We start from the raw sequence: 18701 nt of genomic DNA, 5'->3' as shown, positions 1-18701 counted from the left end.
TTTATGTAAGCATCAATATCTATTTCAGCTAAGAAGCAGCTTTGCTGATGATCTCATGCTTAGATTCATGACCACATTGTGAACAGTATTGCAGAGACTGTTCCATGCAGATGTTATGTGGATTGAAGTGAAATGATGCTGCTTTGTAACCTTGACTGCATTTGATAACAGGCTGCTCAAAAGTGAGAAAGACTCCTACTGAACTGGGGATCTTGGAATCACCAGCACTTTGGAAGTAAACATTTGAAGTCAGACTGGGGGAGTGAAAATGCTGGTAATGGCCTGCCTCCAAGACAAGCTTTGTAACTGGGAGATGCCAAAAGATATGTTGCTAAGGAAGGAATGTGCAGATGTTGGAAATGTGACTGAATTAAATTCTTAAAGAGCATTGGGTGCCTTGAGCTTGGCTCTACTATGGCTTTGACTTCTGCAAGACTTCTGTGAGTTAGGAAATCTCTATGTAACTGGAAGGGAAAGAAAAGAGGTTGGGGGGGGATGAATTTACTGTAGGTACACAGAAACTAAACTGTTTGCATCTAAATATTACCTGCACCTGCAGAACTCCTTTAATTGAGTCTTTTCATAAAGAAATAATTGAGGTTTACAGCTATAGAGTCATACTGTGCGTCTCTCAGCGTGTGATGCAAGGGTAGCAATAGCTAGTCTGATCTCAGCCACCAATAAAGAGGAAATTGTAATTAACTGCAAAACAGAGCAGCAATGAGAAACCAGACAAATTAAAAGCCTGGAGAGACTCTAGCTACTAGAAAGATGAATTTCCTGCTACAATAATAAAAATAAGAGAAATAAAGGTTTTTTGGTGGTGTTGTTGTTATTGTCTTTTAATCTCTATTAAGATCTTATCAGTATAGATTGTAAATAGAAACATGCATTATTCTCCCATTGATAGAAGAGATGTGAGAAGCATGCCAGTGGTATTGTGATCTTCAGCAGAGTTTGCACCAATATCCTCCCGGGAAATGTCAAAACAGAACCAGGAGCTACTTAACTGACCAATTTAAGATTGTGAGCAGAAGATGCAGGATGTGTAACAAGGAGAGAGAATGCAAAATGGTGCAATTAAGGTAACAACTGAATAGAAAAAACAAACCCATTATAGGCACTACAAACAAGTTTCCAGATCCATACAGTTGAAAAAGATGCAATGAAAAGAGTGTAGTTAATGTCATCACAGCATCTTTTTTATAAATAGTTCTCCTAATGAAGACCTAATAAATAGAAAGTCTTTGGACATTGTTACTCAGCACATAATGCATGAAAAATCATTCCTGTGATCTTTCTATCTGAGGAAAAAATAAATCACTCCTGTGATCTTTCTGTCCAGGGAAAAAAGAAACTTGGTTGCTCCAGTGTATCTCTGCAAAAGCTATTTTGATGTGTGTCATCTTTGGGAACTAATGACAGAATTTTGTTGTGATTTTGCTATCAGGTTGCTCGCCGAACTGATAGTATTCTGCTTTCTCCCTGCAGAGCTGGAAGACCTTGCACCATGCTCCTATTTAATGCAGTGTGGATAGATTCCACTTCCCTGATTTCCTGCAGCAGCTATTGCAATTCCAGCTATGCCTTCCTTCCACAAACCCTCCCACCATTTGAGGTCTCTATTATGCTATCCCCTACAGATCACAAAAAACTCCAACAACCGTCTGTAAGAAATTCAGAATATTTATGTTTTCTGATACTCCCTTAGCATCTAGCACTTATCAGACATGGCATCATCTCTGGGCACAATACTAGAACAGATGACAGAGCAAGAATTAATACAATTCTCCAATATATTTTTGAGAGCATGGTATTGGATGTTGAGGAGTTTGGAGTTCAAAGACACTGAACTGGGATTTCCAAGGAAATGAAAAATTCAATTCTGCACAGATTCAAGCCCTAAAAGCAGTTTTCCTGAAAAACCAAACCAAACCAAAACCAAACACCAAGTTAAAACCAAACAAACAAAACCCCAAATAAACAAGCCAAACAAAGCCAACAGAACTCCCTCCAAAACCAACAAACAAAAACAAAAAAAATCCCCAACCCAACCCAACTTCCCCAACCAAACCTGGAAGTAATAATACTGTTTCTGAAAGTATCATTTTCTTGTAAGCATGGAAAAGGATTTTTGTGAAGTGTTTAATAAGATGAATGGAAACACACATCAGCTTTGTTTATTTATTGCTTTAGGTTTGGAGAAACTACTGGATTCTCTTTTTTCTTCTTCATGATAAACTGCAAAGGTATAGAGAGCTCTGGCAGGTGCTTATTAATAGGTTCTATTGATCTAGAGATAAAAATTCATGGAGCAATTTGAGAGCTGGATTGAAAGATGGTTGATGTTAAATACTGATGCTGGTCTGAAAGGTCTGCAATAGTGCTTTTGTAGCTGCAGCCCCATAGTTATAATGGAGTTTTTATGAGTCCTTTGACCTATCCTCTTCATTTACCAAGCGTTGTAACCTCCATATGTTCTGCACCTTTTCAAATAATTCAATTGTGCTCATTGCCTAATCATTTGTTGTCTTTCTCCACCTCATCCCTGTTCACAATTCAGCCATAAATCATTCCCTGTAGAGTGCTCACTTCAACACGCTGCAAGAGCAAACACAAGTCTGCTGCCAAGCTCATCAACTACTTAATCAGCTCTTTGTTTGTAGATGTTGAATGCAGTGTGATAGTTTTCTTTGGGGGGGTGTGCAGCAATGTCTCTGCATGGCGATCAGAATATTTCAGCAGCCTGCTTGCTTTGGGATTGCACTGCAGAGTGCTGGAGTTCATCCACTGGTTTTGTTAATCTCTTCTAACCATTTTCCTTGTCCTTCGTATTTTTCCACTGCAGATCCTTACCCTGTTTTACCTCTTGCTTTTGTCCTCCACATGCACAATTCCTTGATTCTCTTTGGGTTCTTGCTCAGCTTATCCTCGTTCTCTCTTTCAGCCTTGCTTCTTGCCAGAGCTATCTCCCAAATCCATGTTACCTGTGACAGAGATCAGTGATTCTCTGTCTCCTCTCTGACTACTCCTAACCCCATTGTTCATCCCCTATTTTAAAATTCACAGAATCATAGAATGGTGAGAGCTGGAAGGGACCTTTAAAGTCCAATCCCCTGCAATAAGCAGGGACATCTTAACTAAATCAGGTTGCTCAGAGCCCCATCCAATGTGACCTTGAATGTTTACAAAGATGGGGGTATCTACAACCTCTCTGGGCAATCTATTTCACCATCCTCACTGTAAAAAATTTCTTCCTTATATCTAGTGTCAACCCTAGTTTAGTTCAAAACCATTGTTCCTTGTCCTATCACTACAGGCCTTATTAAAGAGCCTGGCCCCCAAATTCCTATTTGTCAAATATGCTTGCTCCCATTCCCTCTTCCACATTGGTTTCCTCATTTTTGTGCTCAAACGTTAAATTAGTAGGACAAAAACTTACTTCTAGCTATGAGTTCTTTGCATGGCATTGTAGATGAAGGTCCTGCTTACAGTTCTAACCCTCTGGGGGTCAGTACACTAGGTGGGATTTGAAACTATTCACAGACCTCCAGCATTTAGGATTGCCATCCAGCAGGTTTACTCTTGAACCCCTCTGTGACCTCCCCCATTGCTGCTGAGTGTGCATGCATGGGTAGGTTTTCTGCTCAAATACAGCAGGAGTTTGACATGGACAAGTATTTTTGAGGTATTAAGAGTGATGGAAAGAATTAACCAGTGCTCTGTATGCTGGACAGTAATGTCTGGACTAAGGTGTAAATTTATTGATGCAAGAAATTCTATTGCACTAATCATAGTACAAATATTTAGTCATAGATTTGTTCTGAAATGCAATTTTAACTGAAATGCTTATTACTGAATGCTACTTTGAGAGTCTCAGATTACAGAAACTGTTCAGTTATAGTTTTTAGTAGTTTAAGGAGTTCCTTAGATCCCTTTCTTCTCTTTTGCTATCATGAGATTTAGGAAGATTACCTGGGGAAAAAAAAGCCTGATTAACATGCCAACCTCTCTTTCATTGTTTTATAGCAATGAGTTATAGCTGCCAACTCCACAGTCTAGAAAGTAAATAAAGAGCATAGTGAAAATGACAGCAGCTTCAAGGGGTTTAGTAGAGCATGGATTATTGGCTGAGATTCTTGCCAAGACGACAACAGCAAAATGTGATGACATTCAGTGCTTACCCTCTGAAACCTGACTGACAATCTCTGCTGAATGCATCAAGTCACTCTACTTAAGTACTGGTAATCCCAAGTGCCCAGGTTTTCTTTTAAACGTTTCTACTGGAAAGCAGTGTGAAGAGCTGGACCAGGCCTTTTTCATTTTGTCTACTGTTTCTGAGAATTTAGGATGCGTTTAAGTCACCACTTGTCAATCACAGGTCACATCTCTCAATCATATAGCCAAGAAAAATATTTCCAAACTCATTTTTTAATGAAATGTCATCATTCCAGCTGCTGAGTTTTAAGAAAGCGAAATACTGCAAAGCTCAGAGTACATTTGCAGAGGCTGGCACTAACACACATTTCTCAACAGCAGCCTTCAAAGAAATCAAGACTGTCTTCAGGTAACAACCCCAGCTTTGCTGCATCCCAGTGTTCATAAGATAACCATGGATAATGAATGACTCTGGATCTGTTTGCATTAACAGAGACACGAGATTATTTTCATACCTTACGGTGCTACAAATAAAAAAGGTAAAAATACATTAGCTCAAAATCCATGAGCTCAAAATGAAGAATGCAGAAATAAACCCCACTATTTTGTTTAACTGATATATGTGACACAAATTTCAGTAAGTGATTGGATTTGCATTAGGTCCTGATGCTTGCCAGCTTTGTGTTGAAAAATTATTAGAAACCAGTCTCACAGATAAGAGATCTTAGCTGCAGAAGCTCTGCTGTGAAAATCTGCTAGTGCTGTTTCCAGCCAACATAAACTAACATTAGGGAAAGCTCAGCTAGTTCACTTACAGATATAAATGAACTTTCATACATCAATGTATAGCACATACACCATGCTAGGAAATTGCTGGAACCTAAGAGAATGTGCCATGTTGATATTCATGTTCTGTGGAAGCTTAATTGCAAGGTCATGTATATTCCTTAATTCATGTAGAATAACTGCAAATCTTATTACCAATCAGTTTTATGGCATAAAGTTTAGGTACATTTGCTTCAATATCTGGGATGAAGGGACCCCAGATGACTTGTTATGTAGTACATAACTCAGAAGACTCCCAGGAAAACCTCAGAGAAACGATTGAGCCAGTTTCTGAGAGCTTTGTTTATGGCTGCAACATTTTGGAGATAATAGAGGGAATTCAGATTCACACTGACCTAAAAGTAGTAAGGCAGCTTCTCTGCTTGACCAATGGTTTGTATCATTTAGCTGAGTAAGGTTTGGATATTCTTTACTGCAGTCATGAAAAGTGTCTGCTATGTAGCATATGCTTATTGGTTTTGCAACTGAAGAAACAAAACCAAGATTTTTAGAGTGCCAGAAGTACTAGGGGTCCTGCCTTGACTTCACTTACACCAATGAAGGACCTTCCTGATTTTCAGCATGCTTACTAAGCAATGTGAAACTGCCGTGAGAAAGACACTTGAAGGGACATGGAAGTGTACTACTCTAAATAGCCATGCATGCTTTCCTACCCAGAAAAGAATGGAAGAGAACTCAGCAGCTGGTTAATTCACTGCCCAAGTCAGTTGGTATCAAAGGGAACCCTCAGTCATTGACTTCAGTAACGACAGTATTCATTCACATATCAAAAGTGCCCCTTAGTTCTCAAAGTTTCAGTTTTCACAGCAAGACACAGACTGTGCTTAGCACAGAACATCTTTTTACAGAGCAAACATTTTGTACAGAGTAGAACTATAATATCAGAAAGGGCTGTTAAGGTAATCCAGTCCGGCTTTGAATTCTCAGACAGCAGCAGTAAATGGAGCCTCCATGGAGCCTCTAACTTTGAACTGTCCTGTGTATCCGTAAGAAACTATAAAATAAAAATACATTTTATGAGACAATTTCATAGTGGCAAGGAGGTACGAATCATGAACATGGAAGAACAGGTGTCTTCTGGCGTATTTTCAAGTAACTTCAGTTTAAAAACTTGCACACACAGGGCATTTGTGTATTTTGCACAAAAGCGAACAGGTTATATATATACACACAGTGTGCACTTGCAGCCCAGAAAGCCAATCACATCCCGGGCAGCAGCAAGAGAAGTGTGGCCAGCAGGGCAAGGGAGGTGATTCTCCCCCTCTGCTCCACTCTGCTGAGACCACACCTGGAGTACTGCGGCCAGTTCTGGAACTTCTATTACAGGAAAGATCTGGAGGTGCTGGAAGGTGCCCAGAGAAGGGCCAGGAGGATAAGCAGAGGGCTGGAGCTCCTCTCCTGTGGAGACAGACTGAGAGAGTTGGGGTTGTTTAGTCTGGAGAAGGCTCTGAGGAGACCTTCTCGTGGCCTTCCAATATCTGAAGGGGGCTCCAAGAAAGCTGGGGAAGGACTTTTTAGGATATCAATTCGTGACAGGACTAGGGCGAATGGAACAAAACTAGAAACGGGTAGATTCAGATTTCTCCTCCTGCTGCAACCCGAGCTCACGGCTCGCAGCGAACGCGCTGAGGAGCGGGGCCCGAGCGCATCTTTCTCACCGGCGGACGGCAGGCAGCGCACAGCGGAGCCCTATGAGGACGGGAAGCCGTAGAACGGGCGGAGCACTGCAGCCTCACCTTCAGTCATGAAAGCAGCAGCAGCCAAGGTCTGCGGCCGGGAAGCGGCACCAGGCGGGGCGGTGCTGCCGGAAGCGCGGCGAAATCCCGCCTGGCGCAGGGGTTGAAGGTCACAAGAGGCGCTGCCGTGCGGTGAGGCTGTGCTGTGGGCACTCATGGAAGGCTCCGGGGACGAGGAGTCGGAGGCCGAAGGGCCGCTGCAACAGCTGGTGAAGCGGCAGCGCAGGGAGAAGCGGGAGCTCCAGGGTGAGGAGTGTCGCGATCCGCCGGAAGGCAGGGAGAAGATGGGAGAGCGGTTCCCTTAGGTGCCGGCCTGGCCGAGGAAAGTTGCGAGGAGACACAGGGCGGGCTCGGCGTCCCGCTCTTGGCTTTTTGTTGCGGGACGCTCGGCGGGGGCTGAGCTGGGAACGCTGGACGGCAGCGGGAGGAGCTGGGAGGGGACGGCGGCTTGCACGGATGCCACCGCAGGGCATTGAGAGAGGGGACAACACAGTGCTTTCGCAAGGGGAAGAGGATGTCTGGCAGAGGTGTCAGAGCCACGCTTTGCTGCTAGGTGTGGTTCTTGTCACACAGGCGGTCACACAGAATTCCCCGTAGTGTCATCTTGGGAGCCTGACAGTGCTTAAGAGCCGTAACATGGTTGTGGGCTATTACCGTTAACTAGAGCATTGCTACTTTAAGCTAAAGGAGGTGTGGTTTTTTAAGGCGTTTTAGATTGAAAAGCCTGCGTATGAGGCCTTGCTGCCTAGGCAGCTACCTTTCTGCATTCAAAGCGCAACTGAACTGAAATGGACTTTCACGTTCTGTCCAGACATAGGAAGGTATCAGTAGACGACCTTACAGTACTACATGTGAACGCCTCATAAGCCACATTTTTACCTACCCTGGTACAGCAGATTAATACAACTAAATAGTTCTGTTAACTGGATTCTGTTTAGTTGTGTTTTTATAGTTGATTATAACCTTTTAGTTAAGTCATTCTCATTGCTGGTATATTGATACGGCCTTTTCCTTGCTTGGCTTTTTTGCTGTGTAAGGAAACAGGCCTATCTGCAGCATTTTGTCCAAGGGCTGAAGGAGAAACACTTGGGCTGTATGTCGTCATTCAATCTGTAGGAGCTTAGTGTTTGGAGGTGCCTTTTCCACCCCCTAATTTGGTTGAAATTTAAAAGCGGGATAGGAACCGAGTGTTGCGGTTTGGTGGCTGGCACATTGGTTGGGAGAGGCTGAAGAATAGAGGATTTTTCCACCTAGAGAAGGTGGCAAGGGGGTATCTAATTGCAGTCCTACACTGCTTAAAGTGGGAAGGCATATAGAAGACAGAGCCCCAGTCTTCCCAGTTAAGAGAGGCAGGTGACCTACAGACACACGTGTTCCTACTTGGAAAATACATTCTTAGTAAGATTTAGTGTTTGGCAAATAGCACCATGTTTTGTTCTTAAGAACTAACATAAGGTTAATTTCAGCCTTTGGAAATACAGCATCTCTTTCAGTTGATGGTCTTGTCTCCAGCACCCCCTATATACTCTCCTTGTAGATCTGTGTGTGCCTCTAACGTCTTGGATTTCTTTTTCCTTCATTATATTCAGTTCTATGAACAAAACTGCTTTTCTGCCAAACTTAGCTGATTCATCTCTGAGGCTGAATCCTTAACATAAATCTTCCCATGTGGGCATTCTTGCTGCTGCTTCTTGAAGTTTCTTTACTATCATCATCATCTTCAGGTCAAATGTGTCAAGTCAAGGGCAAAGGACAGGAAAATGTACATGTGATGAATAGCAAGCAGGATGTTAAATAATGGGTGCTGTAACTGTAAAATGGTGAATACAGAAGTGATGAGAGCTAGCAGGGCCTGTGCATATAGAAGCCCAGGCTGTGGAAGCTGTTTGTTCAGACTGGAGGACTGGAGAAGATGACGGGGGGGGGGGGGGGGGGGGGGGGAGGGGGGGGGTCAGGTATTGAGTGGAATGAGACTCTTTGAAGTATCAGACTGTAGAGTGGACTACAGACAATGGCTGAAAGTGGTAGCATGAAAAAATCCTCATGTGAGGAGAAAGGGAAAATACTTTCACAAGAGTAATGGTTAAATATTGTGGGGAAAAAAGTGCCCAGAAGGGTCGCAGAATGTCCATGCATGGAGACTTTGCACAGTCATCTGAATAAATTCTGAATTAATGTAACCTGGTGTAGCCTTGAATTCAGCCCCAGTTTGAGCAGGTGGTTGAACTAGGTGACCTCCAGACATCCTTTTTTAAACCAAATTATTCTAGTATTTGAGAAATGGAGCCGTGACTTGCGGCTTGAAAATACTTGTGGAATTTAAGCAGGTTGAGGCTTTTTCCTCAAATATCCATTTTGCTTTTAGAAACTTAATTTTGCAGACAGGTAAACTGTTTTACTTATAATCCACTGTGATTAAGAATGTAGACATCTTTCATGGAACAGGGTTTGAGATCTCAATGCCCAGATGTTCTTTTTTAAGGCAACAGGCTGAGGTGTGCAGTATTGATGAAGTTTATAAGTATTTCTACTGGTCACCTAGCACAAGATTTTTTTCTTCTTCAAATATGATATTTATATCTTTTAAGAAAAATGTAGCTGCTTTAAAATATGATGGATGTATCAGGCACTCTCACAGCTCAACTGCTGAAGCATGCTAACATGTTGGTACTTGTCAGTTTTTCTGCATGACTTGTATGACTCTTTTCTGCAGTGATTGTGGAGTGCTTGTATTGAAAGCTAATGTTTTATTGCACTGCTTCTCTAACAGCAAAAATTCAAGGCATGAAAAATGTTGTTCCCAAGAATGATAAAAAGCGAAGAAAACAGCTGGCTGATGAAGTTGCCAAATTAGAGGCAGAACTTGAAAAGAAGCACAAGGAAGAATTAAAACAGCTGAAGGAATCTTCACCTGAGCAGAATAAGGTAGGTGCCTTAACATCAGCTGAAGTTGTACAGATATGAGTTCTGTTAGGGCTTCTTTAACTTTTAAAAATAACAATGAAGAAGTGCTAAAATTAATTTCTTCCTCTGTGTGCAGTGTTAGGAGCTCAATTTTTGGAAAAGTTCAGCTGTTATGGTAGATAATTGCTAGGAGGGACATTTGAACAGCGGAGGTTTCTGTTGTTGAGCAGTAATGATTCTAATGATTCCATAATTCTCCTGCTTTAATCATCCCAGAACATGGTAATGGCTGTTTGAGTACTTCAGCCAGCTTGTGTGGTGAGGAGAGCTCTCCCTTTCAGCCAGTAAGCAGTGTGCACACTTCAGTATGGAAGCGTAGGAGAACTTAAAGACTACATCTGAGATGCACAGTTCATATGTTGAGAGCACATAAAAAGTACTTCAGTGCATGGCAGTGGTTTTGGATGTGTAGTGTTTAACTTTTGGCTTTGACTGGTTCTGTGCTATACACAGATCTATGTGGTTAAACCTCATAAATACACCCTGAATTTACCTAGGAACAGAAGTTAAAAGTGTTTCAGGAGCTGAACATCTGACTTACCATCTTTACTAATAAGAACATTTTAACCTTTGTTTTCTTTTCAGACAGATTCTGTAGCGGATGGAGTTGCAAATTTAGAGCTTGAAGGAGTAGAGCAACAAATTCCCCATCCCCGAGTATCAAAAGCACAGAAGAGACGGGTATGGCTTACAGTGACACAAACATTTGAGTGATGTTCACTTTAATAACCAAAGTCACACAATTATGTGGCTAATTTAGCTACTGGGTGCCTTGAAAATCTGTAAAGCATCTTATAAGTAGTGGTACTTTTATTGCCCTCGGCCATGCTTGGAATTGGAACAGGTCAGGAGATGGGAGCCATAGAAAACAAATCATGTAAAAGCAAATGATTTTAAAAGAATGTCACTAAAAACAGTAATAAAGAAATTTAATTAGAATAATGTAAAATATGTGGGAAATATGCAACTAGTGGAACTTTACACTTCTGAGAACATTTGTACTGAAATTGTGGAAGATTTGAATTGTTAAGAGGCACTCCCTGTTGTCAAGGCCATTAGAGTGAAATCCATTTAACATCCGAAGCTTCACTTTGATGGATTTACATTCTCATCATACCTGCATGAGTGTTGGTTCAGGGCCAGAGGAGCACCACTTTATTGCAGAGGGTGTCCCGTGTTACATGAGCCCTGCCCAGAGCTGCCTTGTAATTAACATGATAAAAGGATGTTTTTAATTGATCATGCCATGGAAACTAGAAACTCTATACTCTAGCTTTCCTGTATTGCGGTCACCTAAACTAGTCTGGTGTTGTATCCTTTTTTTTATTTACTTGTTTACTTGACTCTTATTCCCCGGTTAACTTAAACTTACAAAGCATTCTATGAAAGTGTTTGTTTTTTTTTTAATGTTATTTTATGTTATGTAATATTACATCACCTCTAGTATTCTCTGAATGCGTTCTTACCCATCCCTTAGGTTAGGACCAGTAGTATCCAGCCTGAAAGGAGTTTCAGTTTCATGACATGAATGCCATTATGCAATCACCTGCCCAAGTGGTAGATCTCACACTTACTAAGAGCAATATTTTCTTTTGTTTAATTAGAATTCCCATACGTGATTGTTAGTGGCCTGAGTACAGCTGTTGTAAAGTTTTACTGTGTCTGGTGATGTAACTTTCTCCTGTCACATCATTTGAGGTGTGGTGTCAGAAGCAGTTAAGATATATTGGTCTCCACCATTTGTTAAAGTTTGGGTTTAGGAGGTCTCTGATTTGCTAGTACTGATTTGAAGAGCGTTTCATACACGTGAATGTACTGAGAAAACAGAGTTAGAAGTAAGCACTAAGCTGAGAGCTGTACAGGCATCTTCTACATCTTAACACTTGATGTAATTTTGATGTGTTTTTAATCTAAGGAGAAAAAAGCTGCCTTGGAGAAAGAAAGAGAAGAAAGGATAGCTGAAGCTGAGATCGAAAATTTAACTGGTGCCAGACATCTTGAAAGTCAGAAACTTGCCTCCCTGTTGGCAGCGAGGCACTTGGAGATTAAGCAGATCCCTTCAGATGGCCACTGCATGTACAGAGCTATTGAGGATCAGCTCAAGGATCACCACAACTCCTGCACTGTTGCAGCTCTGAGGAACCAAACAGCAAAGTACATGCAAAGTCACTTGGACGACTTCCTGCCGTTCCTTACAAACCCTAGCACTGGAGACATGTACAGCAGAGGTAGGACTTGGGGCAGACAAGATTTTTAAAGCTGTTACAACTCTTTCTGATAATTCTTGATCTTGAAGACAGATGAATTTGTTACTTTTTCAGTTCAGCTGTGTTCTGTGAAACACAGACTTACCCACCATGAAACTTGGTACACCCAAATTGTTGTAATCTAGCAAAGATAATTCCCCATTAAAAAATAAAAAAGTTGTTTCTGGTTACTAGATGTTCTGGTGTGTGATAGAAGTTGTATTACAAACAGGTTGTCTGACAGCTTTGGGATGATTTTTGAGGTCATCTTTTATGTTGGTATCCTCAATTGACATAAGAAAGCTGCTAAAAAAATGAATATGAAAATCTTGCTTTATAGTAGTTTGCATGGATGCCTATTCAACCTTTATTTTCACTGTTTATGCTAGGTCTTTCAGAGCCCTTTCCTTTAAACATACTAAACTAAAAAATATCATAGAATCACGAAATGACTTAGTTTGGAAGGGATCTCAGAGATGATCTTCTCCAACCTCCCCACCATGGGCAGGGACACGTCTCAACTAGACTTGGTTGTGCAAGGCCTCATTCAGCTTGGCTTTGAACACCCCCAGGGAGGAGGCAGCCACAACCTCCCTGGGCAGCCTATTCCAGGGTCTTGCCACCCTCATACTGAAGAACTTCTTCCTAAGATCCCAGTCTGAATCTACTCTCCTTCATCTTAAAACAATTTCCCCTTGTCCTATTGCTAGTCACCCTTATGAGAAGTCCTTCTCCAGCTTTCCTGTAGGATCCCTTCAGGTATTGGAAGGCAGCTCTAAGGTCCCCCTGGAGTCTTCTCTTCCCCAGGCTGAACACCCCCAGCTCCCTCAGCCTGTCCTCATAGCAGAGGTGCTCCAGTCCTTGGATCATTCTTGTGGCCCTTCTCTGGACTCACTCCAACAGCTCTGTCCTTATGATGGGGACATTCAGAACTGGACACAGTATTCGAGGTGGGATCTCATAGGAGCAAGGAAGAATCACCTTTTGACCTGCTGGTCACACTTGTTTTTTATTGTGGATTAATGATGTAGGCTGAGAAAATGCAGGTAAATGGAATTTATGTACTATTTATTTGAGCAGTGGTTTACTAGTTTCTTACTGCGTGTCTGGATTGCCATGTAAATCACTTCATACGTTTTTAACTTACTGCTCCATTTGTTTAGTCATTGCTGTAGATTTAATTTAGTGACTGGCTGCTAGTGTGAAGTAGGAAGTGTCTCGCCCAGGATAACTGTCACAGGATAAATGTGTTCCAAGAGAATATTGAATGACATTTTGCAGAGCAGAAGGGAATTGTGGTATTCTTATATCCCTTATTATTATAGTGGATTTATAGTAAATTCATCTGGCTTGAATATGAGCCAGCAGTGTGCTCAGCTGGCCAAGAAGGCCAACAGCATCATGGCCTGTATCAGGAACTGCATAACCAGCAGGACCAGGGAAGGGATTGTTCAACTGTACTCAGCACTGGTGATGCCACACCTTGAGGACTGTGTTCAGTTTTGGGGCCCTCACTACAAGAAAGGCATTGATGTGCTGAAGCAGGTCCAGAGAAGGGCAACAAAGCTGGTGAAGGGTCTGGAGAATAGGGCTGGGAAGGAGCAGCTGAGGGACCTGGGAGTGTTCAGCCTGGAGAAGAGGAGGCTGAGGGAAGACCTCATTGCTCTCTACAACTCCCTGAAAGGAGGCTGTGGCAGAGTAGGTGTCAGTGTCTTCTCCCTCCTAACAAGTGATAGGACAAAGGGAAATAGCCTCAAATTGCACCAAGAAGGGTTTAAATTGGATATTAGAAGAAACTTTTCCAATCAAAGGGTTCTCAAAGACTGGAACAGCCTGCCTAGGGAGGTGGTTGAATCCCCATCCCTTGAGGTGTTTCAAAGAGGCTAGACTTAGTAGAGGGAGATAATGGTTGGACCCAATGACCTTAAAGGTCTTCTCCAACTCAAACAATTCTGTTTGGGGAGTGTATAAAAAGCAATCTTGAGCAGTCTTCAGAAAATTAGTTCTTTCTTTATGAGAATTTATTCATAAGTTTCAGAAGCCTGAAGGGTTGTAATTCATAAATTTGAAAGCTTGGTTTCTCTAGAGTATGATCTGAGCTACTATAGGTTTTTTTTTTTTTTTTAGCTATTAACAGAGAACTACTGGGGATAAATACTTAACAGGTATTCAGAGGCAGCTAATTTGGAAATAAAAAACACCAACAGCTTACCTATATCCAGTTACAAGATTTGAAAAACATGCCTCACTTTAGCTGGCATAAGAAGCAAGCACACTGAATGTTACCATATTCTTTTCACGAGTCTCAAACCATCACTCTCTGAAACTTAACAAGAAGAAAACTTCTTGCTTGTTAGCAGCTCTCTGAATAAAAAGTTTAAAATGCAAACCTGTACTTCTTTTTATTCCCATACATGTTTTTTTCTGTCCTCAGTCTTAATTTTTCTTTCTAAAAGAGTTACAGGGTTGGGGTTTTTTTTCTGGCCTTTGGTGTTTTTCCTTTCCTTTCTTTCTCTTTAATGAATATTGTGTTTGGACTATTCAGGTTCTAGTTCTTCATTGTGCAGTTGTTCCTTGCTCTCAAATGAAAGAAATACTAAAAGTTTGTTTTCTTTCCCTACAGAGGAATTTGAAAAATACTGTGATGATATAGCAAACACAGCTGCATGGGGTGGTCAGCTGGAAGTGAGTATTGGTTTGATAGGTTTTTTTATTTGTGAAACTCTGAAGTAGGTGAATATACTGTCCAAAACAGGCTCCTTAAGAAAGAATAGCTGAGGGAACATATTTGTAAATAGTTTATCCAGAGTTCTCTCCATTGGTTGTAATTGTTTTCCCAGATGACTAGCTCTGTTGCTGTACTTGATGGCTTGCAAGTAATGAATTCAGGAGTTCTAAAGATCATTAAGGAGACTGACAGTACGAGTGGGGGAAGACTTTGAAGGAGAAAGTGCTTTGTTATGCAGCAAAGCTGAGCAGAGTGAGCAGTGTTAGCTTTCTGTAATGTAAACCAGAACATGAGCTTGAGAAAACACTTATTTGGCTTATGTCCTATTTTTTTGTTTTATGAAAGTTACCAAGTTAGTGAAGCTAATGCAATGTGACCTGTGTTGTATCACCAAAATGTTTAATTTAATGCAACCTGCTTTCAGCTGAAGTTTTTTTAAAATTAAAATAATCTTGCTGATTTTTTTTATTGAAGTTGATCATATTTGAACTGTCATGCTCAAAACTTGTCTGCCAAAACTAAATGCTGTGTCTTTCCCTCTCCTCCCTGCATTACATTTAATCCTATCATCAAATTGGTTTGATGCCTCAAAGCTAAGGGCTTTGTCACACATCTTGCAAACACCTATTGAAGTGGTGCAAATGGATTCTCCTCCCATCATTGTTGGTGAAGAATATTCAGGCAAGCCAATAGTACTTGTGTAAGTGTATAATTTGATCCCTTCTTAAATTAGTGCACTTATTTCTATAGCACGGTGCTCAGCATTGATTTTTTTCACCTGCTCTTTTGTTTTCTGTTACAAATCTGACCTTGAAACTGCTTGAATGGTGATCTTGCAGGTCAGAAATTGTGATTGACATACTTCGTTTAAAGACAGAATTAGAATTCTTAAAATGCTGAAAACCAGTCTGAAGTGTGATTCAGTCACTGCTTTATAAAATACTGCAAGGTCAAACTACAGGATAATGGTGACGTTTAAATAAGATGCAGCAAGAAACTTTTTGGTTTGTTTCTGTTTGAAGTTTCTGTTAGTCTGTGTCTGGAAGTCACCAGAATTAAAAATTATCTTTAATGCTCTCTTATTGACCTATTATCTGTGATAAAACTTGTCTTTATTAAGCTGTCTTTCAGTGTTGTTACTGTTTGGCACGGCATATATTTTTAGTTAGACTGAACACTAATTCTGTAACTTACTTCTTTTTTTAGGTACATGAGACATGCCTATGGATTAGGGGAACATTACAATTCTGTAAAACTTCTAACAGACACTGCTACAGAAAATGGCAGCTAGCATAGAAAAAGCCATGAATCCACATGCATAAAAGTTGCATCTTTGAATGTTGGGCTCCAGGCAATTCCCAGACAGACTGGAAAGTGAAACTAAATGGAGCGGATGAAAAATGGGGGGGGGGGGCGGGAAAGGACATAGAAGGTTTGACTATAAATGAAAAACAGCTTTAGATTTGAAACAAAGCCAAACCAAAACCACAAAACAGTATTTTGAACTTGTTGGTATGAATCTTGTTTACACAATCTCTAAAACGATGACTGTGTAAATCAGAAATCCAATTTTAATAGAGTTTCATCCCATGCTGCAGTGAAAATAACAAGTAGTAGATGTTTTGGTTGATTTGCATTTCTGCTGGAGAATTCAGGTTACCCCAAGGTTCCTGTTACATTATTTCTGGCAGATTTTGATGATTATGGAACAGTTAAGGCATTTAAAATGACTGATTTTTATTTTGAGTGATGGAATATCCTCTGCAGTGTTTCTTTAGTTCTATCCGGATCTAGGCCTGATTTCAGGTTCTATCAAGACGCTGTAAAAGGCCTCCCTGTTTTGGTTTGGCAGAGAAGAGCTGCAGACAAATCTAGCAGTAGAATGTCTTGCTTGACTGAAGGAATTGCACAGTCCTCTTATTTTAAAGGCTTTCATCTCAGATACATACTAAGAGGGCTATACTTTTTGGGGTGGTTCTGCAGTAGGAACTGAACGCTTGATGCTGTTTCTAGTACTGAATCTGTAGGGAGAGCTTTGTCATTTCTAACTACACACTGTAACATTGATGCAAGTGAACCATGCTGTTCATCCTTCAGTGTCTTTCATCTGTGCATTTCTATGATACAGAAACCATCCAAACAAAAAGCTCTTTAATGTCCTCACTTCAGGTAGTGAAACTCATCTGAACTTATCGTTTATAGATCTGCTGATCTCTAAGCACTTTGTGAAACAAAATGTGATGTTTTAAAATGCTTAAAACAGCTGGTTGCATACAAGTATAAGCATATCCACCTTGGCTTTTGTCAGTGTCTTTTAAAGGTGACCTGCAGAAGAATGAAATTTATTTTCCTTGCTCCATATGATGCACCAAGACAAGCTGGAATTTTTTAATCTGGCTTGACTTTTTACATTAGAAACTCAGATTTTTGTCTTCGAGTCACTGTAAATGTGACTCCAAAATTAACAGCCTACTGAAACCAAAGCTGTAATGCAACTGTTTTTGAACAATACAAGTTATTTATGTGTTTTTTTTAAAAAAAGCCTTAGTCAATAATATAACTGTCTGTACTTTAGTGCTGACGACTGGGAGAAAAGCAATTAATGTCTAAAGTTGAAGCAGCTTTGCCCTGATTTGAGGATTATGAGCTACAGTGTGCATCTTGTAGTCATTCAGTAAAGCATACAGCAGATTGACATTCCTGAGGCTTGTAAGTTAGAAAAATCTGTTCTTATTTAAGAAGGGGGAGATAATTGTTCACTTTATGGATCAGATTATGTCTGATTTAAAGCACTTTGAGAAAGAGAGGGGGGAAAACAAATTGTCAGAAAATTACAGGAGGGGATTTTGAACAAGAGGGCTTGAATTGTGACTGGTGCCTGCCAGGCAAGCAAAGCGTTAATGGGATCAGGAGGTTTTACATCCTTGTTTAACTGATACAGTATAGAAATACAGCTGTGCTTATAGCAGCTGCTTTACTGTAGAATTTGGTTTGCTGCCTCAATTGTATAAAACAATGTTTTTAATTGCAATTAAAAAATTTGATGCAACAGGATGGAAAATAAGTGTCTCTATACTTAATACCACTATGGAAGTCACTAAAAATAATGATCAGATATACTTTTCTCTGTGCTGTTTAGAACTGATGTGATACAAAATGCACATGCTGCATTTTATAGCCACTCCATGAATAAAAGGTCTTTGGTTTATTGGATTTTTCATGCTTACTTGATTAAATGATAAAAAACCACCCCCACCCCCCAGAATTGTGAAACACCTGTAACAACAGTTTGCCCTGTAGAAGATGTTTACAATTTGTATAAAGCAAAATAATGGTTTAATATAGTGAGTGGAAGATCCTTGCTCATGCTGTATGGGACCTGCCAAAAAGTAATAAATGGGTTTATTTGTGGCAAATCTTCTTGTGGTCACTTCTTTACTTTTGTACTTAGATTCTTAGTTGTTAGTATTTATAAATTCACTCATTTTAACTTTTATGGGCTTTAGGCTCCTACTGTAATATGAATTCTCCCAATAACTGACTATTCTTATTTAAGTAGATAAAGCTCTAGAAACATTTTTCATAAAGACTAAACAAACCCAGTGTTTTAGCTGGCTGCCTCCGGACCTGCTCCAGCAGTTCCATGTCCCTCTTATGCTGGGGCACCAGAACTGAACACAGTACTCCAGGTGGGGTCTCACCAGAGCAGAGAGGCAGAATCCCCTCCCTCATCCTGCTGGTCACACTGCTTTTGATATAGCCCAGGAGATGGATGCCTTCTGGGCTGCAAGCAATCAGTGCCAGCTCATGTTGAGTTTTTCATCAATTGTCACCCCCGAGTCCTTCTCCACACTGCTCAGTTCAGCCTTTGAACACACAACAGCAGCTATCATCACTACAGCTTCCAGAAAGACCTCTCCCACCATCTGTGCTCCTGTGAAATCAGAACTCTGCAGCCACACGCACAGCACAGACTCTGCCGCGCACATGCACGGTAAAGCTAAGTATGGCTGCAGATGCCAT

The 18701-nt window shown here is 40.8% G+C and overlaps 1 protein-coding gene across 4 annotated transcripts; it reads left to right on the top strand.

The window, feature by feature from the left end:
- The first annotated feature begins 6894 nt into the window (after positions 1 to 6894).
- On the top strand, positions 6895 to 16067 carry OTUD6B (OTU deubiquitinase 6B). Of its 4 annotated transcripts, XM_054385478.1 has the most exons (10): positions 6895 to 6986; positions 9511 to 9669; positions 9807 to 9819; positions 9990 to 10009; positions 10208 to 10209; positions 10290 to 10385; positions 11620 to 11932; positions 14574 to 14635; positions 15272 to 15378; positions 15885 to 16067. In XM_054385478.1, the coding sequence occupies exons 1-10, from the start codon at positions 6896 to 6898 to the stop codon at positions 15967 to 15969; spliced, it is 948 nt and encodes a 315-aa protein (XP_054241453.1). In that variant the 5' UTR covers position 6895; the 3' UTR covers positions 15970 to 16067. The 4 variants fall into 4 exon arrangements, with proteins under 4 accessions (XP_054241453.1, XP_054241451.1, XP_054241452.1 ...); XM_054385476.1 differs by lacking the exons at positions 9807 to 9819; positions 9990 to 10009; positions 10208 to 10209 and having other exon boundaries at positions 9511 to 9665; XM_054385477.1 differs by lacking the exons at positions 9807 to 9819; positions 9990 to 10009; positions 10208 to 10209 and having other exon boundaries at positions 10294 to 10385.
- Positions 16068 to 18701: the final 2634 nt, after the last annotated feature.

The sequence above is a fragment of the Indicator indicator genome, chromosome 12 (genome assembly GCF_027791375.1).
Source record: "Indicator indicator isolate 239-I01 chromosome 12, UM_Iind_1.1, whole genome shotgun sequence".
In the NCBI taxonomy this organism is placed as follows: domain Eukaryota; kingdom Metazoa; phylum Chordata; class Aves; order Piciformes; family Indicatoridae; genus Indicator; species Indicator indicator.
This window is presented reverse-complemented; position numbering and strand designations above follow the sequence as displayed.

What these genes read in the sequence shown, in the direction of transcription:
- OTUD6B (XM_054385478.1), top strand. Translation starts at nt 6,896, where the DNA reads ATGGAAGGCTCCGGGGACGAGGAGTCGGAGGCCGAAGGGCCGCTGCAA. An exon ending in GGAGAAGCGGGAGCTCCAGG is followed by an intron (nt 6,987 to 9,510) that starts GTGAGGAGTGTC and finishes CTTCTCTAACAG; the next exon opens with CAAAAATTCAAGGCATGAAA. An exon ending in CAAAAGCACAGAAGAGACGG is followed by an intron (nt 10,386 to 11,619) that starts GTATGGCTTACA and finishes TTTTAATCTAAG; the next exon opens with GAGAAAAAAGCTGCCTTGGA.